This window comes from Apus apus, chromosome Z (assembly GCF_020740795.1).
Source record: "Apus apus isolate bApuApu2 chromosome Z, bApuApu2.pri.cur, whole genome shotgun sequence".
Classification (NCBI taxonomy): domain Eukaryota; kingdom Metazoa; phylum Chordata; class Aves; order Apodiformes; family Apodidae; genus Apus; species Apus apus.
This window is the reverse complement of record NC_067312.1, coordinates 23,427,272-23,455,046: the sequence shown is the minus strand read 5'-3', so window position 1 is coordinate 23,455,046 and position 27,775 is coordinate 23,427,272. Positions and strand designations below refer to the sequence as shown.

The window sequence follows — 27,775 nt, the reverse complement described above, 5'->3', positions numbered from 1 at the left end:
AAGCATTTTTGTTCTGCACGCAATCAAATCCAAAGAAAACTCTTTTGTACACAAAATGGATGGAGGAAAGCACTCAGGTCCACTTAACCTTGACCTCAGAATTAAAAAATCTTTGCTGAACCAAGCTGCTCCAACTTCAAGAAGAGTCTTCCCCTGGCTATGCCAAGTAATTGCAACATGCCAAACAGCAGGAGGAAATGCAGCTTCCTACTGAACATCACAGCTGGGAACTGACAACCAATGAATCACATGAATCCAAAGCACAACTGAGTGCCCATAATTGAGTTGTACAAAGATAAAGTTTTCTTACTGTCATATTATGCTATCAACAGGTACTATGCAGTTGACTCAAAAGTTCAGTCTGAATATTTTTAGGTATTATGATTTTTTCAAAATAAGAAATTTTTACCTAATAAAGAACTAGCATCATAGAACACGACAAAATTTCTATGTCCGTGTTTTTTTAGTAATGCATTGCTTTATATGCAGATTGGACAGTATGTTGCCAAGCTGTTTTTTTTTAGTGGGGTGTTTAAGTGAATGAGCGAACACATACTCTGAAGTCTACTTACAGTGGAGCCATTTTAAGGGATATGTTGTTAACAGCGGTTCACTGAATCTTAGCTTAGACATTTTTCCTTGTATTTTGACATTATCACTAGGATTAATACAATTCATAGTCAGATACCTCCAGGCAACTTGCCAAATTTGCCTGCACTTTGGCATACTAAAAATTTGAATATTTCATAAGAAGGTCACTAGTTCAAACTTCCTTTTGACTATTAAGCAAATACTACATATTTTTTTTATGTTTATAAAAATACAGTTTCAGTGATCTAGAAACAAATATACTTGATGTCTAGGTTTTTGCATAGTGCATTTATTTTGTCAAGTTCCAAGTTCTTCTTAATTAATTTAGCTGATTATTATATGGAAGTTTCAACACTTTTAGAAATTACATTATTTCTGTTAGTAAACAGTTAAATTATGGAATCAATATTATGAATATTTAAATAATTATATAACCTGTAGCTAAGGGTGGCTGCCTGCATTCTCAACAAAATAAGCAATTAGTAGGGTTGATAAAGTGGAAAGTGTATGTGTTTCCTCATTTATCCACAGTGAACGGAATAACCTCCCTCCTCATTTAGGCTTATGCACACACCTCTTTAAGCAATTTATAACTTGTGCCACGTAACAAAATGCTGTTGTTTCTGAAATCTTTAAAACCCATCTAGTAAACTAGGATGCTTTATAGCCTTTGTAGAGGTCATTATGTAAAATAAAATTGCTCTGAATAGCACTTAGACAATTATTTGAGTGAACAGTCATGACTATTTCAGGACAATTCTTAGGAAAACAGATTAAATTTTTTTTTTCAAGCAAACATAGGAGTAGTCTCATGGCTCATACCTCCTGTAGCAACTTGTCTAATTTCTGCTGTAATTCAAGAAAGTATCGTGATGTGATGAGGCCCTGGTGGGATTTATCCAAACAATCTCGAGCAAGTTCTGTGATCTGATGGTGGGTAAAACTGAGCACTCCATCGGCCAGGGGAAGGACATTCTCTGGAGAATGATTTGTTATAATTTCCTGAAGCCTCTCTTCCATCTGAGCTGTGGCCTACAGACAGACAAGATACACAATACATTAAAACAGCTAATTAACAATATATTTAATCAGCTAACTGCCTTAAAGCTTGTATCTGATTCTGTGACATTTCTGTACTGCCTAAGAAGTTACCCTCCTGGAACGCATGAAAAGATTGAAGCAAAACCACAATCAAACAAAAAGGCAAATGGACACATGACATTTCCCCACATTATCAGTACAGAAAAGCAACAGCTTTACTGTTCCACTACTCTTGTGATGATCACTAAACAGAACTAAAGCAACACTCATAACTCTAAAAATTTAAGTCCAGGCCAATATACTAAAGAAAAAAGAGAACTCGTGTGTCTACTTTGTTCTGCTAAAATGACAAATACTACAGACCAGAACACCCTTCCTCCTTTCACACAGGTTATACCATGGAAATACTTCACCTGGCAGAGTTAGAATGAACAATGACTAAAAGCACCACAGGCTCACAGGTCCTGACAGATAAATCTGCAGACTGCTAGATGTGTCTGTTTTACAGAAAAAAAACTGCCCAGTTCTCAAAAAAATGCAGATACTTAAAAAACCCTTCAGGATATTTTTATTACAATTCAATGAGTATTAAAGAATAATCCCACACCTGTTAGTTCATATATCAAACACTGAAATGAGGATGTTCCACACTTGATATTATTGCTCAATCAATCTGCAAATCCTGACAAATTCCTTTTCATATTTTCATAAAAAAATTTCCTCTAATTTTTAAGCACTTCTTGGAACACTATCAGTTTTACCTAATTTTATTTTCCAAGAGGAGCAACCAGGCACAGTACTCCAAGCTACACACTTGCACCTAGGAACACACTTGTGTTTCAGACCTCCAGACATGACAGACACGTGTTCTCATGTGGTGTATCACAGTCAAAGCCCCACAGCTGTGTACTGATCTTCACATTCAAAATAAGTATATAATAAGTGTTTGGGAAAAGGAATAAATGCCACTAAAGGAAAGAATGTGCAGGTATATCAGCAGATACTGCACAAAACTTAGCCATAGAAACTATTTTTTGTTTACTCATTCAGTGTATATTTGTTCCAAATACACACCGCCTATTGAAATCAAATGTACTGCCTGTTTCCAATCAGTAGAATATATTACCAGTATGATTAATTTCAAAACCAGTTCAGCAGCTTTGCCACATGAATGTCCAGTTCTCAACAGGGATCTTCCTTATTGTGATTTTATCTTTGTAATAAGAGCTTGATGGTGGTTTATGAAAGCCTTTGCAGGATTGGATCATTAGTTCCCATAACAAAAACACTATTTACTTAAAACCTATGTAGCCTATCAGTTTAGATACTGGATACCTTAAATATAATTCATTACCTTTGGGAACCTTTCTTTGTAGACATGGTTCATCATAATTATTTCATTGTCACAGCATGAAGGAGAACGTCCAGGGCTGCAAATAAAGCAAATCATGCCTTTAAATCTGAAACAGCATGAACTACAATTGCTGCTTATATTTTTATACAGTTTATTTGCAACAAAAAAATTAACATAGGCTTCATTGGAAAAGTACATTCAACCAAGGTACATCCTTGGTACATCCACCAACCAACTAGCATCCTTGGTTCCTTTCTGCTGTTTCTGACCAGGCCCTAAAGATTATTTCATGTGCTTTATTTCTAAGTTTTAACTACGTTACTTTCTTAGTTTTGTAACCACACTGCAGGATACAGGCAGTTTTGCAACACATGTGAACATCACCTTTTTCTCAGAAGGGCATCAGAGATAAATTTACCTGTTAATTATGGGTATAACTGTCCCTTTGAAGGCTACATACTACCAAAATAGCAAGACCTGACCAAGAATCCTGTCATCTGCAAGTGAACAAGTTGAGAAGGATTTGACCTTTTTTTTTTTTTTTTTTTTAAAAAAACAACAATAGTTTCAATCTGACCAGCAGATAAAGGCAGCAACTTTCTAACAAATAATGCTGCAGATATGTACAAATTCCATCAATGTTGGGGCACTGTACCTGTAAGGAAAGCATAAAGTTTGCAGGAAATCAATCCATAAAAGGTACCCATGGCCTACAAAACTGTTTTTACTATCACATCAATATGACAATTAGCAATATAGTATTTCCCTCCTGTTGCTTCTAGTTCTTGAAAACTTTACCATAAAATGAATCTGCGTTTTCCAAATGGCCACTGTAAATGAAATGCACAGGCCTAGCCTCTAGGAAATATGAAACTGAAGTTCATCTTGGTTGAAGACAACAAATGAGTGAATACCCACCCACCCATTTGTTCTTTATCACATTTCCTTCTAGGTAGTCCTAGGTTAATACATTTTGATTTAGTTTTGCAAGTGAAGACTTTATCCTGTGACCAGTCCATACTCTAGAAGAGAACCAAGGCTACACTCAGATCAGTAATGACTAGCTCATCAAGGCAATTCACATGGGCTAGTTGCCTTTAAGTATAAGCTTACAATGTTAACCACTAAAGTAAGCCATGACCAAAACCAGAATAAAAATTTTTAAAAAACATACTCGTAACTCAGTTTCAGATGCGTGCTTCTAGTATTATACTTCAAAATTTCAAAAGCAGTGAATGTCACTAATGTACAAAACCATGATTCCCCAGAAGATGTGGATTTCGATCAGATCCCTACTTCCAGATAGACATACTCACCTGAGACTTCGGGACCGAGGGCGCATTGCAGTTGTCCTGCATCTGCTATCACTGGCAATGCTCTCTGTGGTACAGAAATGCTTAGACAAAAAATGTAGTTCATCAGGTGTCGGTTGGTATGGTAACTGGTGTAGCTTCTCTTGGGATGAGCAGGAGGACTACAAGAGCAGAAGAGAAAACAAGCTTCTATCAGACTGAAAAAAAACTTTCAAGACCATATTCAGTACTCATAAACAAAAATATTTAATTTTAAAATTACTTGTCATTTCCCATTCCTGATGACCAGTTTGAAGAATAAAACAAATAATTAGTCTCAATTTAACAAGCTAAATATAGAGTAAGTACAAAAAACCTACTTCAGTCATGGAAGAAAGAGCCACTGCATTTGAAAACTTAAGATTTCCTCTAAGGCAAAGATGACATCTAATGTTAGCAAAACACACACCAATAGGTAAGAGTAGCTAAAATGGGGTCTGCTGAAAATTGAGTAGGGCAGCGTAAGTATGGTAACTGTACAGTACAACTTACTGCCAAAATACAAATTTTAAATCTACACAATGAAGGTACTTCTTCATCCATATTCAAGACATTATTGAGGCTTTTAAACATATAGTCTAAATTCTTGGTGAAAAAATGTATATATGATTTTTTAATAAAAACCTGTACATTAAAAATTAAGTGAAAGATCTAATACATTTAATACATCTTATCAAGGTAGGTTCGACAGCTGACAAACAGGAAAGGGATTATTGAAACCATCTACCTAGAATAAAATTGGAAGATACAGACAGGTGTCAAATTGGAACTGCTAACACAATAAGTAGCCTTGCAAAATGTAATGTATAAAGCAGCACTACATAAAGCAGTGGAGTGATTATACTACCATATTTTACTGTCTTATGCAGCATGACTAGTTACCAGAGCCATACCGAATGTTTGGAGGTAGAAATTTGAAAATACTTTTCTGAGCCTGGGATTTGATATCCTTGTAAATAACATGCACATAGTTCAGTGCATTACAACCAGCCTGACAGCTGAAGACAGAGAAACACTCTACTGTTTTTGGTACCAAAAGTAGTTTCCCTGATAGGTCATTCAAAAATATCCTTGAATGACTGCATAAAGCTGCTTCGTACCACACAGACGGAATTCCCTTTGTACCTGTGGAGGGGAAGAAGTATCAAAATTTGTACCTCTTCCTGGAGCTCATCAGTCTCCAGTTGGCTTTTTCAACAACATTAGCTTATTCCACATGTCAGTCTTCTTGTGCATATTATTTTTCTGATCTGTCTTCCCCTGTAGGATGCCAAGGCCCCTGTGCAGCTAGTCTCTTATTGGAGGCCAACACAGTAAGGGCTTCTTTGCTACACTATCCTAAGTGAGGGAAATCAATACACTTTTGTACTGAACAAACACTGCCCAACATTGCAAAGGTCAGCAGGTAATAACCAGGCTAGCAGGTACAGGAAATACACAATCTTCTTCATTTCCTAGCAATTTGTGTGGCAAAGACTGAAAATATCCTAATTTCTAGGAACTCAATAAAAGATTACTAATCCCACTAGATCTCATGAAGTCATAAAAAAAACAAAAAGAAAAAAAAAAGGAAGAGAAAAGCCACTGCTGGGAAAGGTTAACTTGTGCAGGACCACTCTGCGTGGGAAGACTGCATCATATCTGCTTTACCTTGCTTTGCTGCAGGCTAAGAAGCACGCACATCAAGATTTTACCACAGTTCTCATGATTACAACTTGTCTAGTCAACAGTAACTAATTTATGAAATTCAACTTCAGCACATTACCATGCATAATTCAGTACACAGCTGATAGGTTCTTATGTCACACTACGGCAGCTGGTTGCAGTTAACCTCATGGCATTTTCCTACAGCCATGCCCCGTAAGATAAAAGATACTCAAGCACAGGGAAATGTCCCAGTACTGCCTGTCACGGATGACCATTTCTGTAAAATCTATCTCCACCTCTTTGGCTTCAGGAGATTCTGGGAAGATCGGGAGGACAACAACCTGTGTCACACTTTCTCATATAAAGTGTCACAGAGTCTAGATCCAAAAGGATTAAGGTGAGAATCTCTGTTCTGCTAACAACTCTCATTTATATCAGAACCAACACATGGCACATAGTGCATTTGCATGGAGGTCTGAATTCTGATCTCTGTAAAAATCCAAGTTCTCATAGTAAAACATTTTAAAAATATTAGCTCTCCTGGCATTATAGAATAGTTACTCCAAAAATTACCTAAGAGTTAACATTATTAATACACACAACCACAGTGCATCATGGCAACACAAACTGTTTTTCCAACAAGGAGACAAATTTGCAGCTAGTGTAATCCCAAAGTCACTTTCCTCATACTCTTACCCCATTTCCCCATGCAAATAACCTTCCAAGAATACAATCTACTGGCAAAAATATGCAACTGAGTATTCTCTCAATTTTCATACACTTGCTCTCCTAGAAGACATACATCATCTCATAACTGGCAAGATCTGATCCAACTTTGCTAGAATACAATACACCAAGAGTTTCTTTCAATTTAATCATGTTAGCAGGAGATATTCTCATTTAATTTTAACTTTATTGTGAGAACTGTTACATGTACTACTTGCACTACTTCTAAACCCATGAGCTTTTATGACAGTGGTAATTCCATCAAACTCTTCACTTCCAATAGCAAAAAATGAAAAAGCAGGCTAAGAAATGGTGAGCTAACTCAACTGAGCATAACGATGATTACAACAGACCCTTTGCCTGCTTTGACTTTCAATTCCTTGCAAACATCAAAGTTGTGCTCTATTGTGAGGTGTAAAAACTGATCTGGTCTTCCGTTTTTGTATCTTTGGATTAATGGGAAACTTACTCATCCATCACTGAAAAGGAGGACTCTGTATGTAGACTTAGCCCATTGTGTATGAAGTTGTCTCTGACTGCCTCTAAGAATTAGTGAGAATGTGGAGAGGAGGTTGTAGAGTGCTAGCTGTTTCAGATTCTGAAGAAGCAATTTGGTGGGAATGCTTCTAGTTTCTGATCTACATTTATGGTCCAGTGGGTAAAAAAAAAAAAAAATTAAGCGAAAAGCATTTCTACTAATAAGCAAAGAAATAGTGGCTAGATTTAAAATTTAGAGGTTGTCCCAGTGTTTTTGCAGGGCTCATAATCATTATTTTAAAAAAAACAAACCAGCCTAACTATAAGAAATGTATTTAATAAATTCTCCACTGCTGGTTTCCTCAATAAAATTCAAATTACTTGATGGGAAAACAGGTTGCTTTCCATAAGTCAGAAACTGTTTGTTCAATGCTAGGGGAAAACATCTACACTAATATTTTTAAGATGTTGCCTAGTCAGGAAATATCTTAACAACAGTCTATTACGGAACTTAAGATACCTAATTCTGTAAATGACTGTGTTTTTTCCTAAGAAATGTAAAAATGCTGTAAAACTGCTCCACATTCCAGTATGCATATAGCGATTAGTAAACTTAAGTGGGAAAGGTATATTAACTAGAATTACTATTTTAAAATTCAATATGTCAAAAAAAGCATGAGTATGGACTAAAAATCAGAACTGTGTTTTGATATGTTTCTGTCACAGCTTTTTATTTCCTTTCTAGCACAAGCTTGTTTTTTATAACAATGATTGAAGTTGCTATTGCAATTACTTATTATCTGACATAACCTCCTTTATGTCAAGATCTTTTAAGTGAAGAGCAAAGTGTATTTGATCTAGTTCCAACAAGAGGTGTACAAACATTCACTATCAGAAGTGGTTAGGGAATTAGTGTGCTACCAAGCAATTTACTTGGGAAAAGTAGGATCTACGTAGGAAGGAAAGCAGAGGTCGAAAATCAGTGTTACTGAGGAAAAGTTCTTAGGATACATGAAATCCCTTAACCTGGTTTAAAGTTATGAAGAACTGACTTGACTTTCCACAAGCCTTTGTGGGCACAAAGTAAGAGCTGATCATAGCATAAAATGGTCATGTTGCATCAGAGTACAGAGTGTGGAATTCAACTACTTCACAAGAGGAAAAGATCAAACCCAGAGGAAGAGAAAGCTTGCCTAAATTGCAAAAAAGAAACATTATTTTTAAAATCAGTTATCAGGTTCCAGTACTACATACCATGCACAAAATAGTACTCCTGTTAATGATACAACCCTAATGGCAAAAAACAATGTGAAAAATACACAACAATACTTGAAGAGTCATAGTTGCATCTACAAGGACCAGACCCTTTACTGCAGAAGACGTAACTGTCAAAATGCTAATTATTTGCTATTTCTAAAGCAGGCTTCCTCCACAGTTCTATCTCCTCAGTCTGTCCGGTAAGACTCAAGGATAGCTAAATTCCAGGCTGTAACAACCCAGTACTTCCTGGGCAATACAGAGTGTGCAAGATGTGCAAAAGTACAGACTCACACTTCTTCCATTGCCTAGCTCCTAAGTATTGAAGCAGGATCTCATGCACTGCCATGGTGCATGTCACAAGTCAGATGCTGCATGCATGGAAGCAGGGGGCTGACACAAGATCACATCAAAAGGATTGATCTAACAGGTAAAAAATAACAAAGTAGACATATTTATCCTATTATGTATCCTTCTGGATACTTAATTCATACATCTTTATGTATGGATTCTTCTTCTTAATTAATTATAGCTATCTAAAATGCTAATATCTAACCTATCATCATGCACTAACATCTCACTATTGCCAAAGAATAGAGACAGGAAAACGTGTGATTCAGCCCATCTTAAGATAGCAGCCTATGATGGACAAATTTGCCAGAGTAGCTTCTCTTTTTTGTTGTTATCAAGGCAGCCTCACTTGAGACTTGACACCTAACTACCATACGGTTAAAATAAGGCAGTATGTCTCCCCCTCTACTGCCCCACAGATCAAAAGAGGACAGTTAAACACTAATCACTACCAGAAAGCATCTCTCAGCAAAGCACACAGTGCCTAAAATTTTCTTCTATTTCAGTGAAGTAAAGTAGTTTTACATCCCATATTCAAAGTCTGTCAGCAGTAACATAACGAACATTGCCTTCTCCTAAGAAAAGAAAGCTACATTTGAGAAGATATGGCCTGTAACAGAGATCTATAAACATAGCCAAGTGGATACTTACAGAAACAGTTGAGCTGGGCGTATTTGTACCATACCCAGAAGAAGGGAGAGAAGCCAAAGACCAGCGTCGGCCATCAGTCCTGTTGAGAAACTGAGGTTAGTCAAATGAACACTGTGGTATCCTAGTACAGAAATATCTGTGGAGGTATTACGGTGTAAAACTGCACTCCAAAAGCATGATACTATCAGGGTTTTTAATAAAGAGTAAACTTTCATGGGGGACCACAATAAACAAAAATTCAGCAAGGATGACTTAGGCTTACAGCATTTTTTTTAGTAGTTTTTCTAGTTAAAAATCTGTGAGATTAAACAACCAGGAGTGAATTAACAGCTTCACAGAACTGATGTTTCACTAATACATGTAGAAATGGACTATAAGAGTCTTCACAATTCAATTAAAAAATGAGAAGCAAATTAAAAACTTGCGAATAAAAGCCACAATACTCTGAAAGACAGAATAACCACCACAGTCTGCTTGAAATAAAAGAGCAGCACTTTAAGGGACATCATTACAAGTCACCAGCAAATTACCAGGCTAATGTCAAATAATAGCAAATAATAATTAGGAAAATCAAACTTGTTAAACATTAGCCATGTAAATCAGGAAAAACAATTTTACAGCAAAAAACATGCTCACTCAGAATAAAAAAACACAAACAAAACATAAGCAAAACCGTTTTCTATTCTTCTCTGCTTGAGGTGAGCTACACACAGACAGGATGAACACTGAGCATTCACAGTGCCAAACCAAAAAACAACTACAAGGGTGACGTTTGGATTTTTAAGAAGGTAACATTTACCTGTCATTTCGGTGCCCATGACTGGAGTATAATTGTATCAAATATGTTTAAAAAAAAAAGCAAAGTAATACATAAATAAGTAACAATACAGGACATGTTTTTATTAACAAACAATATGATAATGGGGGAAAGGTGAAAGCAGAATTGAAAGCCAGGACAAAGATTATCAGTCAAGTCTGATTTACACAGAAAGTTAATTCCATAAAGGTGAAGTCATGCCAAATCAGGAGCCTTATATCTCAATGCAGCTTCCCTAACCTTCCAGTTAACTGTCTGAACAACAAAAAAGCAAATGAACAAAAAAATTACCCTGCTTTTCTCCATTCTAATGTCTTTTTTCCTGCTTCCAATTACCATGCACAAGCTAAAACCCATGTCTCTGGGACTTTGAATATATGCAGCATGAGAAAAGGAACTACAGTACGTAATTACTACTAAAATATAAAGAGAATATGTCCTAGAGGGATTGCTGACTGTATCAAAGACTGAACTCTGGAAAAACCTTCCTCCTCCTCCAAAGCTTTGTTTTTAATTCATTAATTCTCCTTCCTTCTCTCCTTCCCTCATGTATGCATTAGCTGCCTCCAGATGAATGAGAATTCCAAAAGGAGTCCTCATTTTGGCTTAGCTGCAGAAGCTAAATATGCTCACAGTTGAAGGAACAAGAACTTCTAAGGTATTTAAACATGTGTGAAACCCACGTATACTGCAGCTGTAAGAAAAAGTACTTCCTTACTGAGTAACTCATACTGAACAGGGTTCTTGCATCACACAGCAATTCTTGCACAGATGGGCCATCAACAGTGGGGACAGGGTGCACTCTGGGAAGCAGAGTTAGGACGATAGGAGGCATCCATTAGGGGAAAAGGAATAAAAAGACATCAGGCCCCTACAGCATTTTCCCCTGGTATCTCCTACACTGCCTGTCTCTGCTGTACAGTGCCATCCTACGAGCTTTTTCCAGTAGCTCTGGAAAATAGAATCTGTCACCTACCCATGGCTTTATAGATACTGGCCTTGTGTGTACCAGCAGAAGAGGTCTAAGTGGTGGCTACTGGCTATCAGCATACGTTGTCCCTGGACACTGACCACTGCACCACATGTGGGCAAGAGAAGGTAATGCTTCTGCTCATTGCTGAGGGGCTGCCTCCAGCCCAGTACACTGTCTGGCAGCATGGCAGAGGGTCACCCTCTTGCTGTAGTTCTTGCTGCATGTTGCGGCCAGCAGCTTGATGAGAAAGGGCTATACTAGGAAGCCATCCTTTCCCACAGGAGGCTTCCAAACCATTTCCCTTGCCCTTTCCTCTCTTCCTCACATTTCCTCAGCTTTTTGGTATTTCCACAGACTGGGGGTGAGTGGATGGAAAAGGAATATCCATACAACTATACCGACTCACCTCTGCTCCTTCAGCCTGCTCTATCACTCACACACACATACACACACACACTGTCCTTCCCTTCCTTTGCACTGTCATTAAACTTACAAAACATAATAGAAAAGGCATAACGTCAGAAGTCTGAGAACCACTCTCATTAATCACAGGTTGTTTCACTAACAAAATGCATTCTATCACAAGTTTTATGAAGACAAACACAACATATATACGGAATTTTACATTAATGCTGTTTTAAACTTCAGCATCATCAAGCATTGTCACCACACATATGTAGCAAGACCAGTTTCCATAGAAAATTGAGGTGAAGAAGTTTCTTGAATCTCACTGAAGTGGTTAAATACTTTGAAATCACAGAACTTTCTGTGTTAGCATTTAAAACTCCAGTTTTAAATTAGTATCACTACAGGGCTCTAAAAGTGGTCAAAATCCAAATTAAACACTGGTAAACAAATTCAATTTTCCTCCCAAATTTTAACATTTGCAAATACATAATGATTTCAACTTTATGGATTATGGGTGGGAAAGGAAAATTACTTCCTGTCCGCTGTATTGCTAAGTAATGATTGGTCTTTCACATCTGCTTTTTTCATTATCAGCTATTTCTGGATTTAATGAATCTTTCGGAAAATATGCTCACAAGCATATGTAATCTATGAAGACATAGCAAGCTATCAAGGGGAAGAAGATTCAAATGAATACTCAACTTACTTAAGGTGTTGATTTAAAAAGCGACATCATATGCTGTTAGATATATTAACAAGATCTACTGTCACAGAAGAATTACATTCAGGTAATAGGAATACACAAAGTTTTCTACTCTTTGCAGGTTTTAACAAGTTGAAATGTTCCCTTGCACTTACTTTTGAGAGCTTTTGTGTGCTACTTTAACTCCCAAAATAAGGGAAGTAGAACTATAGCACCAAATGCTGTCTCACTACAAATGCAACATTTACACACCTAGCACTACTACTTAAGGACAAAGAGTGCAGTGTCACAGCACTCCACTTTTCATTCTTTGTGTACATACTCTTGGGTCAACATATAAACTACCAGGCTTAGAGTTAATGAACGTATTATTTGAGGCAGCATGACAAGGTGTTAAGTGATAGGAAACCACATTGGCACGAACAGGCAGTCTCCCATGACATGCTATCAACTTTGGTTACAGCTCATTTAAAAATAATTTACTTCACAGATCACTTCAAATTTACTTTAGATCTCAAAAATTCTACTACCATTAACTAATCCTCACAAAACTTCTAAGACAGAGCTGTGTGTCTCAGTATAGACAGTGAAACAGATCAAAGTCAGGTGTTAAAGGTATGGTGACATTGCTGCTGCAGTCAGGACCTCTATGATAGTGCTTTTATAAGGAATGCACTTCTTTTGTTAAAAAAAAAAAGAAAAACCCTGTGTTGCTTAAAATTTCCCCTTATCTCAATGAATGAGAATTGGATCCATTAAAATTAAGTGACAAAACAATCTAAAAACATTTTTAAATTCAAAAGGGTATGACTGCATTGCATCAATCACAGTTCAACTTCATTGCAGCTGAGGGTTAGTAGAGCTTAGTTAAGTGACATAACACCTGTCATTCTTTGTGACAGGCTTGACAGGTATTTGAAATAATCTTTTAATATCTGGGTCCAACAATACTTCCTCTACACCAAATGCATGCTGTGTTCTACAAATACTTCTTACCTTCGTGCAAAAGAAAAGTGGGCTGAGGCACTGGGAGAGAAATTCCTAGGGCTATCTTGAGGGCTGTTTCCTGTGAGGGGGCACACAGAAAAAAGTCATTATTGCAGGGGGAAGCAAACCCACAAAAAACATTCAGAAATACCAATCCAAGTATTTTCAGGCAGGTTAGAAACCAGTTTCAGAATTTCTTCTTTCATAGTCCTTGAGAAAATAAATCCTGTAACAGAATCTTATTTCAACTCCTATTTCACTTATATTTGATTTTTAGTCATTGGATTTTCTAACTCACAAAACCCCCTCTATTTAGACCTCTCAGAATTCTAAAAATAATCAGAGATTTAAACGTAAAAAACCCAAACCAGTTTATTAGACTTGAAAGAAACATTTTTAATGTCAGAAACTAGGTGGTTGTTTGGTTTTTTTTTAAATCACACAAAACATCTGAAAGATGTAACTGTCAGTGTGATGTAGCTCTTCCACAGGGGATCGACTGTGATTTTTTTCTCTCTTTTTTTCCTACCACCAAAACAACAAGCAGACAAAACATACTGAATGAAGTTTTTTTCCCTTAGGTCTGTAATCCAAGGCATGGAAAAGCAACCACCCTCTGTGATAAGAAGCAACTGCACACTGTGAACCAGTTGTAACTTTAGGGTCTGTTACCTCTTCATATTAAAACACCCAACCTCCTGCTGACGAGCATGAGTACAGAGAGAAGGTAGCTACTGAGACCTCCTGCCACCTTCACCCGTCAGCACCTACAACTAGAGGAGACATAGAATCTGAAGAAGAAATAAAGACAACCCCTGGGAAAAACAAACAAACAACCCAACAAAACAAACAAAAACCCAAACAAAAACAAAACAAACAAAAAAACCCTCAACAAACCAAAACGCAAAAAAACAAAAAACTAAACAAAAAACCCCACAAATCCCCCACAAAAACAAAAAAACTAAACACAAAACCAAAAGATAAAAGGATTCAATGTAAAGTAGCACTAGCACACGTCTATATTTGCTTTAATAGATAAACTGCACCAAAAGTAATATGTTGTATAATGTTGGAATAAATGAGACTGCAATATTAAAGCAATGGATCAAAAAAGCTCCTCTGTAACCAGTTAGAAACAACATTTCTAAGAAGAAAATTACTACCTATGTGTGAAAGTACAACAGAGCGAATCCTTAAAAAGTCTTCAACTGGCCTTCCTTTCTATTCAGACTTTTTAATAAACATTGCATTTATCATAGCAATGTCCTTAACAGATCCCATTAAATCTATATGAGAGAGAGTAATCCTGGCGCAGTAATGTAACAAATGCAGAAAACACCAACCCCCACTCCTCCCTCCACCTCCCCACCTCTTTTTGGCTAGAAGCAAATACAAGATGCTTTTTGAGCTGTGCTTAAATCACATCTTCGCAGCTGCTCTTCCTACAGTCCCATGAGACAAGGATTCCACTCTCGCTGCCCAGCACCTCCTACTTTTTTTTGCCTATTTGTTTATCATGGCTGAATTATGTCCTTCCAACCTTCCCTCCTCCCCATCAAGACCCCAGCTTCTTCATTACCCTTTGGACACTTCTGAGGTCCTTGATAATTTCAAGGTGGCAAGGATTTTCATTCCCTGAAGGATGTGGAAGGGAGGGGGTGGTGGGGTGGTGGAACAGAGAGGGAATTTGAAGCCACATATGGCACGGATTTCAGTCTTTATTTGGAGACCAACACTATTTATTCTTATCCTGCAAGAACTGCAAACACCAAATTACTGAGAGCAACAGTTCACTTTAACAGCTAACTGGATTTCTTTTGCTGCTTCCAGAGCTTATTTAATAAATATAAGCTAAAAAAAAATTAAAACTGTAACACTGTGGAGATAAAACATGGTCACAAACTTTAGCGACCACACTAGAAAAAAATCAGCTGTAATTGGGTATGTGTCATGGACTTAGGTAAGAAGAAAAAGATAACCAAACTTAAACTCCAGCAGAAAAGCAGAGAATTAGGCTTAATGTAGGGAAAAGTAAACAGCTTTTGACAGGAAATAATTCGACAAACCAGCATTTGGAGGTATGTAAACAAATTCCTTTCTTCTGATACCTTAATTAAAGATATACATGAATATATACACGTACGTCACACCAAGGACACACCTAAGTGTCCACCAGTTAGTTAGAATATATGTGTAAAATTGACATAGAAATAGAACACATGGTGGAATAATGCAGTAATTGTACAGCTATTGCAGTGTATTTGAGGAGACACAACACTGCAAACTACCTTGCTAAAAGCAACAAATCACTTCCTTAGGGACAAAACCTGAAGAAGTTAAAAGTCTTACTCAGGAAGAGCATCAGATCCTGTTATTTGGAAAATTATTTTTCAAGCCCTATTTCAACTGCAAATGAGCTTTTTTTTTTTTTTTTTTTAAAGAAGAAACCCATTAAAGCTGTATAGATTATAGATAGTACATGGATTCTAAACTCTGCAGCTGTATCTAGAAATCTAAGAACACAGACACGCCTGGAAACAGAGAATGAAAATCCAAACCCCAAATGACTGGAGAAACAGCTAGTGCTACTATGGATGTAGTGTTCCAGAAAAGCAAGACAGGTTAGAACCAGAGTCCTATACGTGACCTTCATTCATCATGGCATTCATCTACCCATCTGCAAGTCAATACCTGGGAGACTTCAAAATAAAAATCAGTGCCAGTTAATTCTCTGTCCATATGTGCAGTACTTGCTTATTAGTTAAATCCCGCTGTTCTTTGGGATGTGTTGGCAGTTGTGTGTTTTAGTCCTAGGGTATCTCTGTGCTGCTGAGGTTACTGTCTAGGTTTCTGACCTGGTAAAGCAAACTTTAGTGGTGGTCAGGTATTAGGTAAGTAATTAACTTCAGCATCCTCTGGGAGACAGAATGAATAGACAATCAAAACACCAAGACAATACTGTACCTTATGACAACACATGGGGTAGCTGATTCTGCAAGCAGCTATTGCTAAGAAAACTATATGGAGACTAATTAAATTGTGTTTGTTTTGTAAGTAGCTTCAAGAAGTGCTGTGTCTTTTAAAAAGGTGTATGTGGCTATCACTGTGTATTATTCATGTATTTTTTAAACCTGTCTATGTACAAAATGAAGGTGCAACGACTTTCTGTTAATACCAAGGAAAAGCAGATCAATGATAATTACTAGATGAATTTTCTGATGGACAAAGACAAATCCAGCCTGAAGTATGGATATCATTATTTGATTATCTTTTAAAACAAAACACAGTACAACAGCAATACAGTAATACAATGTACAGCAATGGGTCCTATGTTCCTCTGTGTCAGTTTACTTGGTGGTAAATTCACACATTCAATGAACAATACACAAGAATGCATCCACCAACAATTACAGGTCTGACTTTCATACCATAACAACCCATGCCAGTCAGCAGAACACACAGCTGGACAGCAGAATCATTCTAAACACTTCTGCAGATGCTTTCCACCAAGATCCGCTCAGAGGTGAGGACCTCAAGCTATTTCAAAACCAGGAATAATTATGCTTCATGCCAGCAAATTACCTTCCACAGTAATAGCATGAAAGGCTTCAAAGCTCCTTAAATCCACTTGCCAGGATGTTTTGCATTTTCTGATCACTATTTAAAATACAGTACTATGTTTCAATGGTAATTAGTTTTAAAGTCAGTTGTATTAGCATGTAACTTAGCACTAACACTTTCCTCTCCTGTTCCTGAACTAGTAGAAGATGCTCTGAAATTGCTGTAACAATTTCATGTTATTCAAAAGCAAGACAAAATAGTTTGATTTTATCAAAACCATTTTTATCATTCTACATGCGACAAGTCAGACTAATAAAAATACAGTATTCTTTTCCTTCCTTGTAAATGTTTTATTTTATAAAATTAAATTCAGAGCAGTGCTTTAATTGGATTTCAGCATTCTCTTAATTCACAATGAAAACACACTAAGGCTTCATTCATTCACAAACCTAGTACCCCCTTCCCTAAAAATCCAGTCAACACCGACTGTAGCTAGAGAACAGCAAAGAAGCCAGATAAAAGGGAGATTCTTCTTTGCTTCAAATACACTGTATTTAGTCAGTACTCTTACCACCTACCCTGGGCTAATATCCCAGGATTAAAGTTAAAAATTGAGAGAAACTAACTCTTGATTTGATGCATTCACACAAATGCCTCTAGTGTGACTCAAAACCTAACACAAGTAAATTATATGCTGCAAACACTTGTGTTCATTACTGTACTGCAATGCAGCTAGCTTAAGTATGTCTATCAAAATTCTCTGATGCAAGGAGTAAGTCCTAATGTAGTGAGAGCATAATATTAGCAGTCAGCACCCAACAGTTTCTAGGCAGACCTAAAACATCCTAGAAAAGGATTACGAGATGAGGCTAAGATCTCCTTGGCCTTGAATTTTGCTTTAGGCAAATTCATCATATAATCCCATTCACAAATTCACAGAATACAACAGGACCCAGAAAAGGCATGACCTGTCTAAGTGCTTCTTTATATACCTTGAAATAGGTGAGTGCCCAGAGCTTATATGAAGTCATTTCAGTTACTTGTCCTGCTGTATGTTACTATGCAATTTCAGACATTTTTATTGCAATCCTGAAGATCATTCAGTTACTTCAACAGTTTCCCAATGCTGTTTCACACTGGATGTTTTCTAAACTGACATCAGCTACAGTATTTTTATGCCAATGTCACAAAAAGATTAAAAAGGTTTGGTCAGAAAAATAAAACCTAGAGACTCTACCAATAACTTCCATTCCCCCATTGTAATATTTTTCATTTAACACAACCTCCATCTTCACCCCTTTTTAACAATTTTCTACTTATCTTGCTATTCTTGTCCTAATACCTGTCGTCTTAGTGGTACCATATGAAACATTTTACTAAGATACAGACAAGTAAGATGTACAGCATTGCTTGGAACAGCTACCTCTCGTTCCTACAGCAGATACAATTAAACAGCACATGTGACTATTAATCATTAGGGGTTGGTATCATCCACAGGAACAAGTTCCTATGACTACAGAGGTGTGGACATCTGAACACTCTGACTTGCTGAGATTATAATAATTCACTTTGCAGGCTGGGTGGTACAGATGACCTGCCTACACAGCAGCAAGCAGTCAGCTGGAAAAACCCATTGGTGTCTAGGACACCAGATGTTGTCCAAGCTGATGCTGAAACCCTTAATTTCCCACAATTCTGAATGTATCCACAATTCATGGAAAAAACTAGTAAGATCTTCTGGCAGGCTTAATGGCTTCCAGTCTAGATACCAAAGGCAACGGATGTGCAAAAAACTAACCTAAGACATTTACTAATAAAGATGATGGTCAGAAGCCAAACAAATTACCCAGTATAGATCTATTTTCTATTTTGTAAGAAATACTTTATGTAGTGAAAGCTGATACTATTTTTGAAATCTTTTATGATCTTTACAGGTATGCATATGGCATAGTGGAAGACTTCAGCTGAAAACCAAGATCTGACTTTCCACCAACACAAATTATCTCCACAGGCAGCTACAGGTCTTGTACAGAGAAAAATAAACATGTATTAGTAATCAATGTATATAACAGAGATCTATTATATCTGCTGTATACATTGTTTTTTTCCTATCTTCTTTTTAACCCTTACTCTTCAGACCGTCTATCTCTCTGTGCGCTCCCAACATTCGGCCTACTTACTGCTTTAATAACTCTTCGCAATACCTCATGAGTCTTCACAGTTGCTATTGCTTACACAAGCCTGTCCCAGATGTTGCTAATGCACTATTTGAACCCTGCACAACATACTTACTTCAACAGTGTGGCACTGTTTCACCTGTCTCTCCCTTCCACACTACCACATGAATTTGAGAATGACTGAGATGCTCAGGTTAATAAACAACTTTATCTAAGTACTCAGTGTTTGTCTGATTCAGCTTGCATCTGTAAAGACTAACAACAGACTCCTGCGTAGGAACAATCCTGTATTATCTCTAAACCAAACAATGAAAACTGGGGACAGGGGGAGGAATTTGTGTGAGACCTCCACATGACTTCCTCATATGGGGCAATTATCATCATCCTAAACTTGGGCCACTGATCTTCCTCAGTGTCTATCTAAACTAGAGAACAGCCAGTGCCTTCAGTTCACACTGCATCTAGGAGAAAAACAGGATTACAAGGAAGAACATGGATATAAAAATGCACTATGCAGAATAAATATTATGTTCAAAAAGTTTTTCTTCTAAAATTGAGCAACACTGCTCACATCCAGTCCATTTTGGCTAATTGCAATCCAGGCTGTTACGAATACCTAGTAGCAACCTGAGCTCTTCGGGAGCTCCAAAGTATTGACACATTGTTTCCAAAGGTGCAGCCAGACCTCTACATGATTGCTCTAGAGATATCAAAGATGAAAACATTCTCGAGCAAAGCCACAATATTGGCATGAGGGCTAATACAGTGCATTCTGACCATGAGAGTTTCACCTTGAGATTCTGATGCTCCCTTGATGTATCAATCCCAGTTCAGTTAAGACTTGACAACACCATAAAATGTAATCTTGCAGCGTATGGAAAGAAATAATTAAGTATCATAATTTCTGGCCTAGAATGGTGTCAAGTATGCACACCACTATGTCCAAGCATATTAAAATAAGTGTCAAACTTGCATTGCCAACCACATTTGAAAGCCAGCCTCTACTTGGCAAGAACACAGCTGGCTGACAGATGAACCTGTGCTCAAACCTAAGCTCAAAATAGCTCATCTTCCTACTTAAGTACTACAGCACCTGTAAAGCACTACCTCTTATAGGTCTGACAGTTGCAGAACCAGAAGAAAATTCTGTTTTCAACAGGGTCCCTGTGGTCCTCAGGGGACAGGGAAGGTAAGACAAAAGACTAGAGCACAGTAAAGTAGAATGCTTCAGAACCCACGTGTCTTCATCAGTACTTTAGGATTTTTTAAGACTCACAGAAGTATGTCGGGCTTTTTCCAAAGGTGGAAGCAATGGAGTGAAGACAGACATGATAGAAAAATGGAAAGAGAGTTTAGTATCAATACTATGTCAAGATGCTGAGAAGATGAAACAGGACTGAAGAAGTTAGGAAAGTCAAAAGCTTGGGTTTGCTGAAATATCTGTCCTTCTCCTACAGTCAAGAGGACCACAGCACAGAACTGAGTAAGAAAAAATATGACCTGTTAAAAAGGTGTGATGTGAGGGAGTTAAATGTTTATAAGGACAAGCAGCATTTAAAGAGTCTTCAATGGCTCAAGTTCTATTACCAGTTAAACTCAGCCTCTTGAAAAGCAGATCCAAGAATCAGTCTTTTCCTTTGACAGCCCAGTGGCAAACAACTGTGCAATATCACATGAAATTAAATTAGCTTTTGGCATTCAAGCAGCCTGATCTGTTGCATCTGCTCTCACCTGGGCAGATTCCTTGCACAAAACTGAACTCTGACAACATGTGCGAAAAACTCTGCTAGAGCAGGATCTCTCCAATGTCCTCCTTATTCTGCATAATCTTACTGAGACATACTTGCCAAAATGCATGTTATTACCGTTCTTCAGCCAAAGTCTAATGAATAAACCTGTTTTCAGTCAATGCAGATGTTGGTATTTTGCTGCAGATCTAACTTGCTCCATCCTCCTCTAGGATTTGAAACTATTTTGTTTCCATCTCCCTCTTCTGCTTCTATAGTTTCTTACTCCAATAGCAGACTATTAAGAAAGAAATGAAGGTGTTGAAAAGGTCATCTCCAGTCCCACTGAGACTTGGAGCTTGTACTATGCACTGAAGCTGCACAGGCTGAAGCTCTGGTGCAGGCTGCAAAATAAAATAATCTGCAAAATAAAAACCTCTGATTCAAAGAACTTTTCTAGTAGAATTCTCAGTATTCCTAGCTACTTTCCAGATGTAGTCAAAAAAGATCCTAAAAACATCAAGCTGGACAGGAGCTACACCAGGTTCTGTAAATGGAGTCTCCAGGAGATCTTTCTGACTCAGAATAATCCCTCCCAGCCAATGACTGCCAAGAGGAAAAAACCCAGCAGATCTTAAAGCACACACAGTCTCTTCACATCTCACTGCTGCACTCTGCAATAAACCAAGTCTCCAGTACAGGCTGCCACAGGGAGCCGGGAGGTGAGTTGAATGTGCTAAAGCCTGGTGGTTCTGACTACACAAGAATGCAGCATCACTAAAAATTGACAATGTCTCTTAAAATTGAGGTGACCAAGAATTTATATACATTAAACACTTGACACATGGAATTCCTACTATATGTGTGGATTAAAATTCATAACTTCAGTTATCTGTGTGAATTAGAAATACATTCGCAGTGACAAGTGACTGAAAAAAATAAATTGCCACCTAGTCAATTCCAGACAGTATCTAATTATCACCAGAAAAAGGGTAAAACCCATCATGGGTGACTCTGAGCACACCTGAATTTCAGACTGCCCCTTCAGGGGCCTAGTCTAGGCACACTAGCCACCTAAGCTAGGAGCCAATGAGTGTGCAAATACTTACAGTAATTAACAATCCAAGCTAGCTAGTAAGAGAGTCAGCCAACCACGTGCAAATTTTCATCACATATGTGAGACTTCCTAGTGCTGCTGAAGTGTTCAGCACCCATACCTTGGGAGAATGTATCCGTACTAAGAGAACCTACTGTATCCTGGGTAACTGGAGAGTGCAACAGAATGTCAGAAGGCAAGGTGGGGAATAAAGAATAGCTACGTGAAGTATTTCTGGACTGTTTCTAATAATAATATCTGATTTATATAGAATTTATTGATCTAAAAAATAACAAAAATTTGGATGAAATTATAAGCAATCTTTTGCTATTACAAACACTGGAAGGAACGGTGATGGGACAGAATATGCTTTCCTTTTCTCATAGAGACTTTAAGAAGATAATAATAGCAGTTGTAGCATAGATGTTCACCTGGATGAGCTGAGAGCGGTGAATGAGGACGAGGCAGGGCTGTAGTCTGGCCATTTCCCATCAAACTCTTCCTGTTGCTTGTTCTACAACTGTAGGCAAAAAGAGAGGAAAGAAGATATTAGCATCAGAGATACAGCATGTACCACACATGGACATTTTGAGATACTGTTACTTTCCTCCCTCCCTTCCAGTCTCCTGTTAAAATGTTGAGCTATTACTGGTTTTGTAGGCATGTCGAGGAAGTCTAAGATCATACTGGATAATGGCAAAGACACCAGTTTCCAAAGAAAATGCACCATGAATACTTTTCAGGCTTTCACGCTTGCTATTCTGAGCAAAGACAAGCATCCCCCTGCAAAGTAATTTACAGAATGTTCTTCCCTGACTGCAACTTGTTTCTCTGCCATACACTTTTTATGATCTATACAAATACACAAGCATAATGTGAAAAACTGTCTCGAGCTTAGAAACACCACACAACAATAAACATAATTCTCTTACACGATCTGTAGCTCCAAATCACATGCCATGAAGAGCAAAGACTTATCATAGAATCACAGACTCACAGAACCATTCAGGTTGGAAAAGACCCTTGGGATCACCAAGTCCAACCATCATCCCCTACGCTACAAAGTTCTCCATTAAACCACAGCCACCAACATCACATCCAAACGACCCTTAAACACATCCAGGATGGTGACCCAACCACCTCCCTGGGCAGCCTATTCCAGTGTCTATCCAATCTTTCTGTGAAAAAAAAAATTCCCAATGCCCAGTCTGAACCTCCCCTGTTGCAGCTTGAAGCCATTCCCTCTTGTTCTGTTGCTAATTACCTGTGAAAAGAGACCAGCACCAACATCTCTACAATGACCTTTCAGGTAGTTGTAGAGACTGATGAGGTCTCCCCTCAGCCTCCTCTTTCTCAAACTAACCATTCCCAGTTCCTTCAAGAGTTCTTCATAACATTTATTCTCTAGGCCCTTCACCAGCTTCGTTGCCCTCCTCTGTACTTGCTCCAGCACCTCGATATCTCTCTTGAACTGAGGTGCCCAAAACTGGACACAATACTCCAGGTGAGGCCTCACCAGTGCTGAGTACAGGGGGACAATCACCTCTCTGCTTCTGCTGGTCACACTATTTCTAATACAAGCCAGGATGCCATTGGCTTTCTTGGCCACCTGGGCACACTGCTGGTTCATATTCAGCCACTTGTCAGTTAGAACCCCTACGTTCTTTTCTGCCAGAAAAGCAGACTTATCTGCCACAGTTATCAATCTGAGAATGATACAATAATTAAAAATCTAATTATTGAGATAAATTTCACATCTGTGCCTTTGTCAATGGAGCAGATGATGCCTAGGAAGATGAATGCATTTTTTTACTCATACATTTTTCATCTGCAAAGCCACTAATTTCCCATATCACTATATTAGGCAAGCTAAGTAGCAAATTAACACCATTATTACACTTGGGAAGGGAGTTATTTTTCTTCAATACATCACACAGTTTTTAAATACTAGTTGGCAGAAGCATTTTTCTTTTTTCCTCTTCTTGTTATGATGAGTAGTCTTACAAACAAATCCCCAACACTGCTAACATTCACACACCAGGAAAAGAGTACGGTGAAGTCAGAAATTGTAGCTGTGTATAAACTTCAGTGCATATGCTAATGTTTAAGGCACTGCAATCAGAATTTTTTTCTGTAAAGGTTTATAAAAACCTCAAAGCCACTAAGAGGAGAAAAATTAATATATAAAATTATTTCATTAACACAGTAGGTTTCAAAGGGAACAGATTTGGATCATGTCTGTAGATGTCTCCAGAGATTAATTTTATAATATTATGTTTTCTATGTAAAAGCCAAAAAGCAAGACTGATCAGTCTTGCTACAGTATAAGTTGACTAAACAGCAATAGGAAGGAGGGCATTTAATAGCATAGATAGCTAAATAAAACAGATTAAAAAGTAATCCAAAGTAATACTGAAAACAAGGAAAATAGAAAAACAAAGGGAAAGGAAATGTTGATTATTGAAGCAGTATAGAAGATACTTGCAGTATGCAAAAAAGTCACACACTAAGACCAGTCTCCCCACAAACAATATTTTGTGAAGCAGCCAGGGCACGGTTCCCAGATGTTTAATGGGTTAATGCTTCATTTGCATGAACTGCACAATTAATTGCCATATAACTTAATTATTATAATAAATTAAACACTGACTTAACACATGGGTATATGTTTATCATTACTGCAGATACATGTAAGAAGAGAAAGCACAAAATTATTCCAGGATTCAAATTTAGAGCACTGGAAAAATTGAAACTTAACACACACACTGCAATTTCTAAGCTGAACAAACACAACTTTCTAAATGTGAAATTTTATACATATATTTTTAGGAATCTATCTAGACTAAACTTAGTTTCTACATGTATTTTAACATACTTAATCTTCTTTTTAAAAACCTGAATAACTGTTACTTTGTCATTTGACAATCTAAAATAGAACTCAGTAGAAACTTCCAGTGTTCGTTAAGACATTAATTAAATTATACACAGATTGCATCTATCCACAATGATGTGCTGGTAACACTACAGCATTTGTGGTGGAGGCTGGAGCTAAGAGACCCCATTATGTGATTTTAAAGCAGCTTTCTGTGGCTTGGGATCTAAAGAATCACATCTGTCACAGGAGTGAATACATTTTAAGCATCTAATCCCTGATTATGTTCTTAGTAAAATAAATTCTAGGAACTCTTCACTGATTTTACTGCAAAGATGACTCCAGATACAAGTTTATCATTATCATCTGGCCTTATCTGTAGAAATCGAGAGTTCTGTCACTTTTGCCAGAATTCCCTATGTAAAGAAACTACTATATTGTATTCACTTCTAAAATTCAAATTTCACATTCTTCAGGTGAAGTTATTGCAACATGTTTCACAAATCTACCAAATATATCTAATTCAAGTTATCTTGACTTTTTTGGACATTCACAGAACCACAGAACTGTCAGAACTAGAAGGGACCTCTAGAGATCATCTAGTCCAACTCCCCCCCTAAAGCAGGATAACCTAGAGCACATTACTCAGGATTGCATCCAGGTGGGTTCTGAGTATCTCCAGAGAAAGGGACTCCACAGCGTCCCTAGGCAGCCTGTCCCAGTGCTCGGTCACCATCACCATAAAGAAGTTTTTCCTCATACTTAAATGGAACTTCCCGTGCTCCAGCTTCTGCCCATTGCCCCTCATCCTGTCACTGGGAACTACTGGAAAGAGTCTGGCTCTATCCTTCTTGCACCCACCCATTAATAAGGTCTCCCCTCAGCCTTCTCTTCTCCAGGCTAAAGAGTCCCAGCTCTCTCACCCTTTCTTCATGAAGCAGATGCTCCAATCCCCCAATCATCTTGCCCTCGACTGGACTCTCTCTAGTAGTTCCCTGTCTCTCTTGAACTGGGGAGCCCAGAACTGGATGCAATATTCTAGATACGGCCTCACAAGGGCAGAGCAGGGGTATTAAGCAGGGAACAGGGCAGAGTAGAGGGGTTTTAAGAATAACTTTGGAGGACCAAGATAGCATTACCTTTAATATCAATATCTTAAGTAATGAGAAAACTTCTCTCAACTGCCATTTCAAAAATTCCTTGTTACCTTTTCAGACATGGCAGCAGTTGTATGGATAATTTAACTTTTTTCACACTCAAATGAAATGTTCTATTGAAAAATAGAAAAAAAAATACAAAGTGTCCTCTATTTGTCTTACTTGTAAGGTAAGATTTAAGATGCATAGAAGGACAAATCCATCCTAGAGCTCTTGCTGTAGCTTTGTTTTTTCAGTTCTGTTTCAAAAAGATTTTGAAATTATGTTATCTATCCTGTATTACCCGTGAAACACAACTCCTTCCCCAGAATAATACTATCATAGAAAAGGCTCTTTTTGGTGAAAAAGAAGAACACTGCAAACGGGAAGAAGGGTCCTACCAAGGAAGTATCAAAGTGTGACTTAGTGAAGTGTATTTAGCCATGGAACAGCAACCTTCCAAATACAAAAGAATCTCAGAAGTTAAAGCCTTTTTTACAGACAAAATAGTTTTTCCTACATCTCTGAACACACGAAGTAACTTTCTCCTTCTATTGCCTTCATAAAACTGTTCTTCTCCCATTCAAATCTGACCAGATAAACCAACTGATAAGAGGCAGCCCTGAAAGCCTCTTTGTCTGCAGTAAAGTTATAGCAGTGCAGGAACTGTCTACAGGGACTGTAACACCAGGAAATATAAACCTTGGTAAACCACAGAGCACTACACCCTCAAGATGCCATTTTCTAAGCCTTGGGTTTCATATTGTGATCAGGTTGCATGGCACAAAGTGATTAGCAGGTGAGGCAGTAGATATGGCACAGGATTTAGAGCAGTGAAAAAAAAAAAAAGGAGAAAGAAAAATGTATTTTTTCCAAGAAGAGTACAGGACAACAAAGAAATAATCAGCTGTTCAACAGTAATTAAACTTTGTGGTGCACGTAAAACTTGAACAGAATAGAAAGTTTAAAATTTTTGCCCTTTTTCTTCTCTGCCCCAGGAGGATCCTTCCTGGACTTCACTCTGTTGCTCACAACTTCAAATGGCAGACCTGGATGACAATGTTTCTGGAAGTAGTTTGCATTACACCATATCAGCAGTCCCGGAACTACTGGCACCGTTCCCTATCTTGGAATCCAATTAATAATTTCCTACTTGGTTTCCAAATTTCCCACAGACAGGTGCTGCCATGCCTCTTGCTCTCCACCACTGATGCTCACAATACTGTATCAGGCAAAAGCCATTTGGGCAGAGATGATGGCAGCTCCCGGACTGAAACCAAAAAAGTACAAGACAAAAAGAACTAGTACAGCCATTAAAATGAAGCTACAGTCAACAAGCTCTTGGAAACACAAAACAGAATAGAAGGTCGATGCAAAAATCTCTTTCTCCCAGGATAGGCAATACTTCATCCAGAGATGAAATATTAAATGCAGATTTCTTGGTAAGAGTAATCAAAAAATGGCAAAAATTGTGAGAGGGACGCACTAAAACAGAAGCTTCTTCTCAGAACAAGAGCTAGTATGCGAGCAAATTAGTGTCAGTAAAGGTTGTTTTTTGTTGGTTTGGGGTTTTTTGATGTGTTTTTTTGTTTGTTGTTTTTCTTAGATTTTTTTTCCAAAAAAGTAGGGAAAGAAGGCTATATTGACAGAGATTATCACGTGCCATGGTTTTCATGGCAAATCTGGTGCCTGCTTTAACACTTACAGTGATTTCATTTAAATATGCTCAATTATTAATATTTACACTTGTAATGGAAGACGGATTTGGATTGTAAGCTATTGCGACAGGTCACCACCTCCCACAGGCTATGCTGAGCATAGCACTACTCTGCAACACAGCTTCTTAATTTTGCTAACACTGTAATACAGTG

The 27,775-nt window shown here is 37.8% G+C and overlaps 1 protein-coding gene across 2 annotated transcripts in view; it reads right to left on the bottom strand.

The window, feature by feature from the left end:
* MAST4 (microtubule associated serine/threonine kinase family member 4) overlaps nucleotides 1-27,775 on the bottom strand; it is a 113,160-nt gene that overhangs the window by 56,365 nt on the left and 29,020 nt on the right. The window contains exons 2-8 of one of the 2 annotated variants that reach the window (XM_051642903.1): nucleotides 22,328-22,416; nucleotides 13,345-13,414; nucleotides 10,247-10,267; nucleotides 9,448-9,526; nucleotides 4,303-4,460; nucleotides 2,987-3,062; nucleotides 1,414-1,623 (exon numbers count right to left, since the gene is read on the bottom strand). In XM_051642903.1, the coding sequence (XP_051498863.1) occupies nucleotides 1,414-1,623; nucleotides 2,987-3,062; nucleotides 4,303-4,460; nucleotides 9,448-9,526; nucleotides 10,247-10,267; nucleotides 13,345-13,414; nucleotides 22,328-22,416 (703 nt within the window). The remainder of the gene's footprint in view (nucleotides 1-1,413; nucleotides 1,624-2,986; nucleotides 3,063-4,302; nucleotides 4,461-9,447; nucleotides 9,527-10,246; nucleotides 10,268-13,344; nucleotides 13,415-22,327; nucleotides 22,417-27,775) is intronic. The other variant, XM_051642904.1, reaches the window with a different exon arrangement.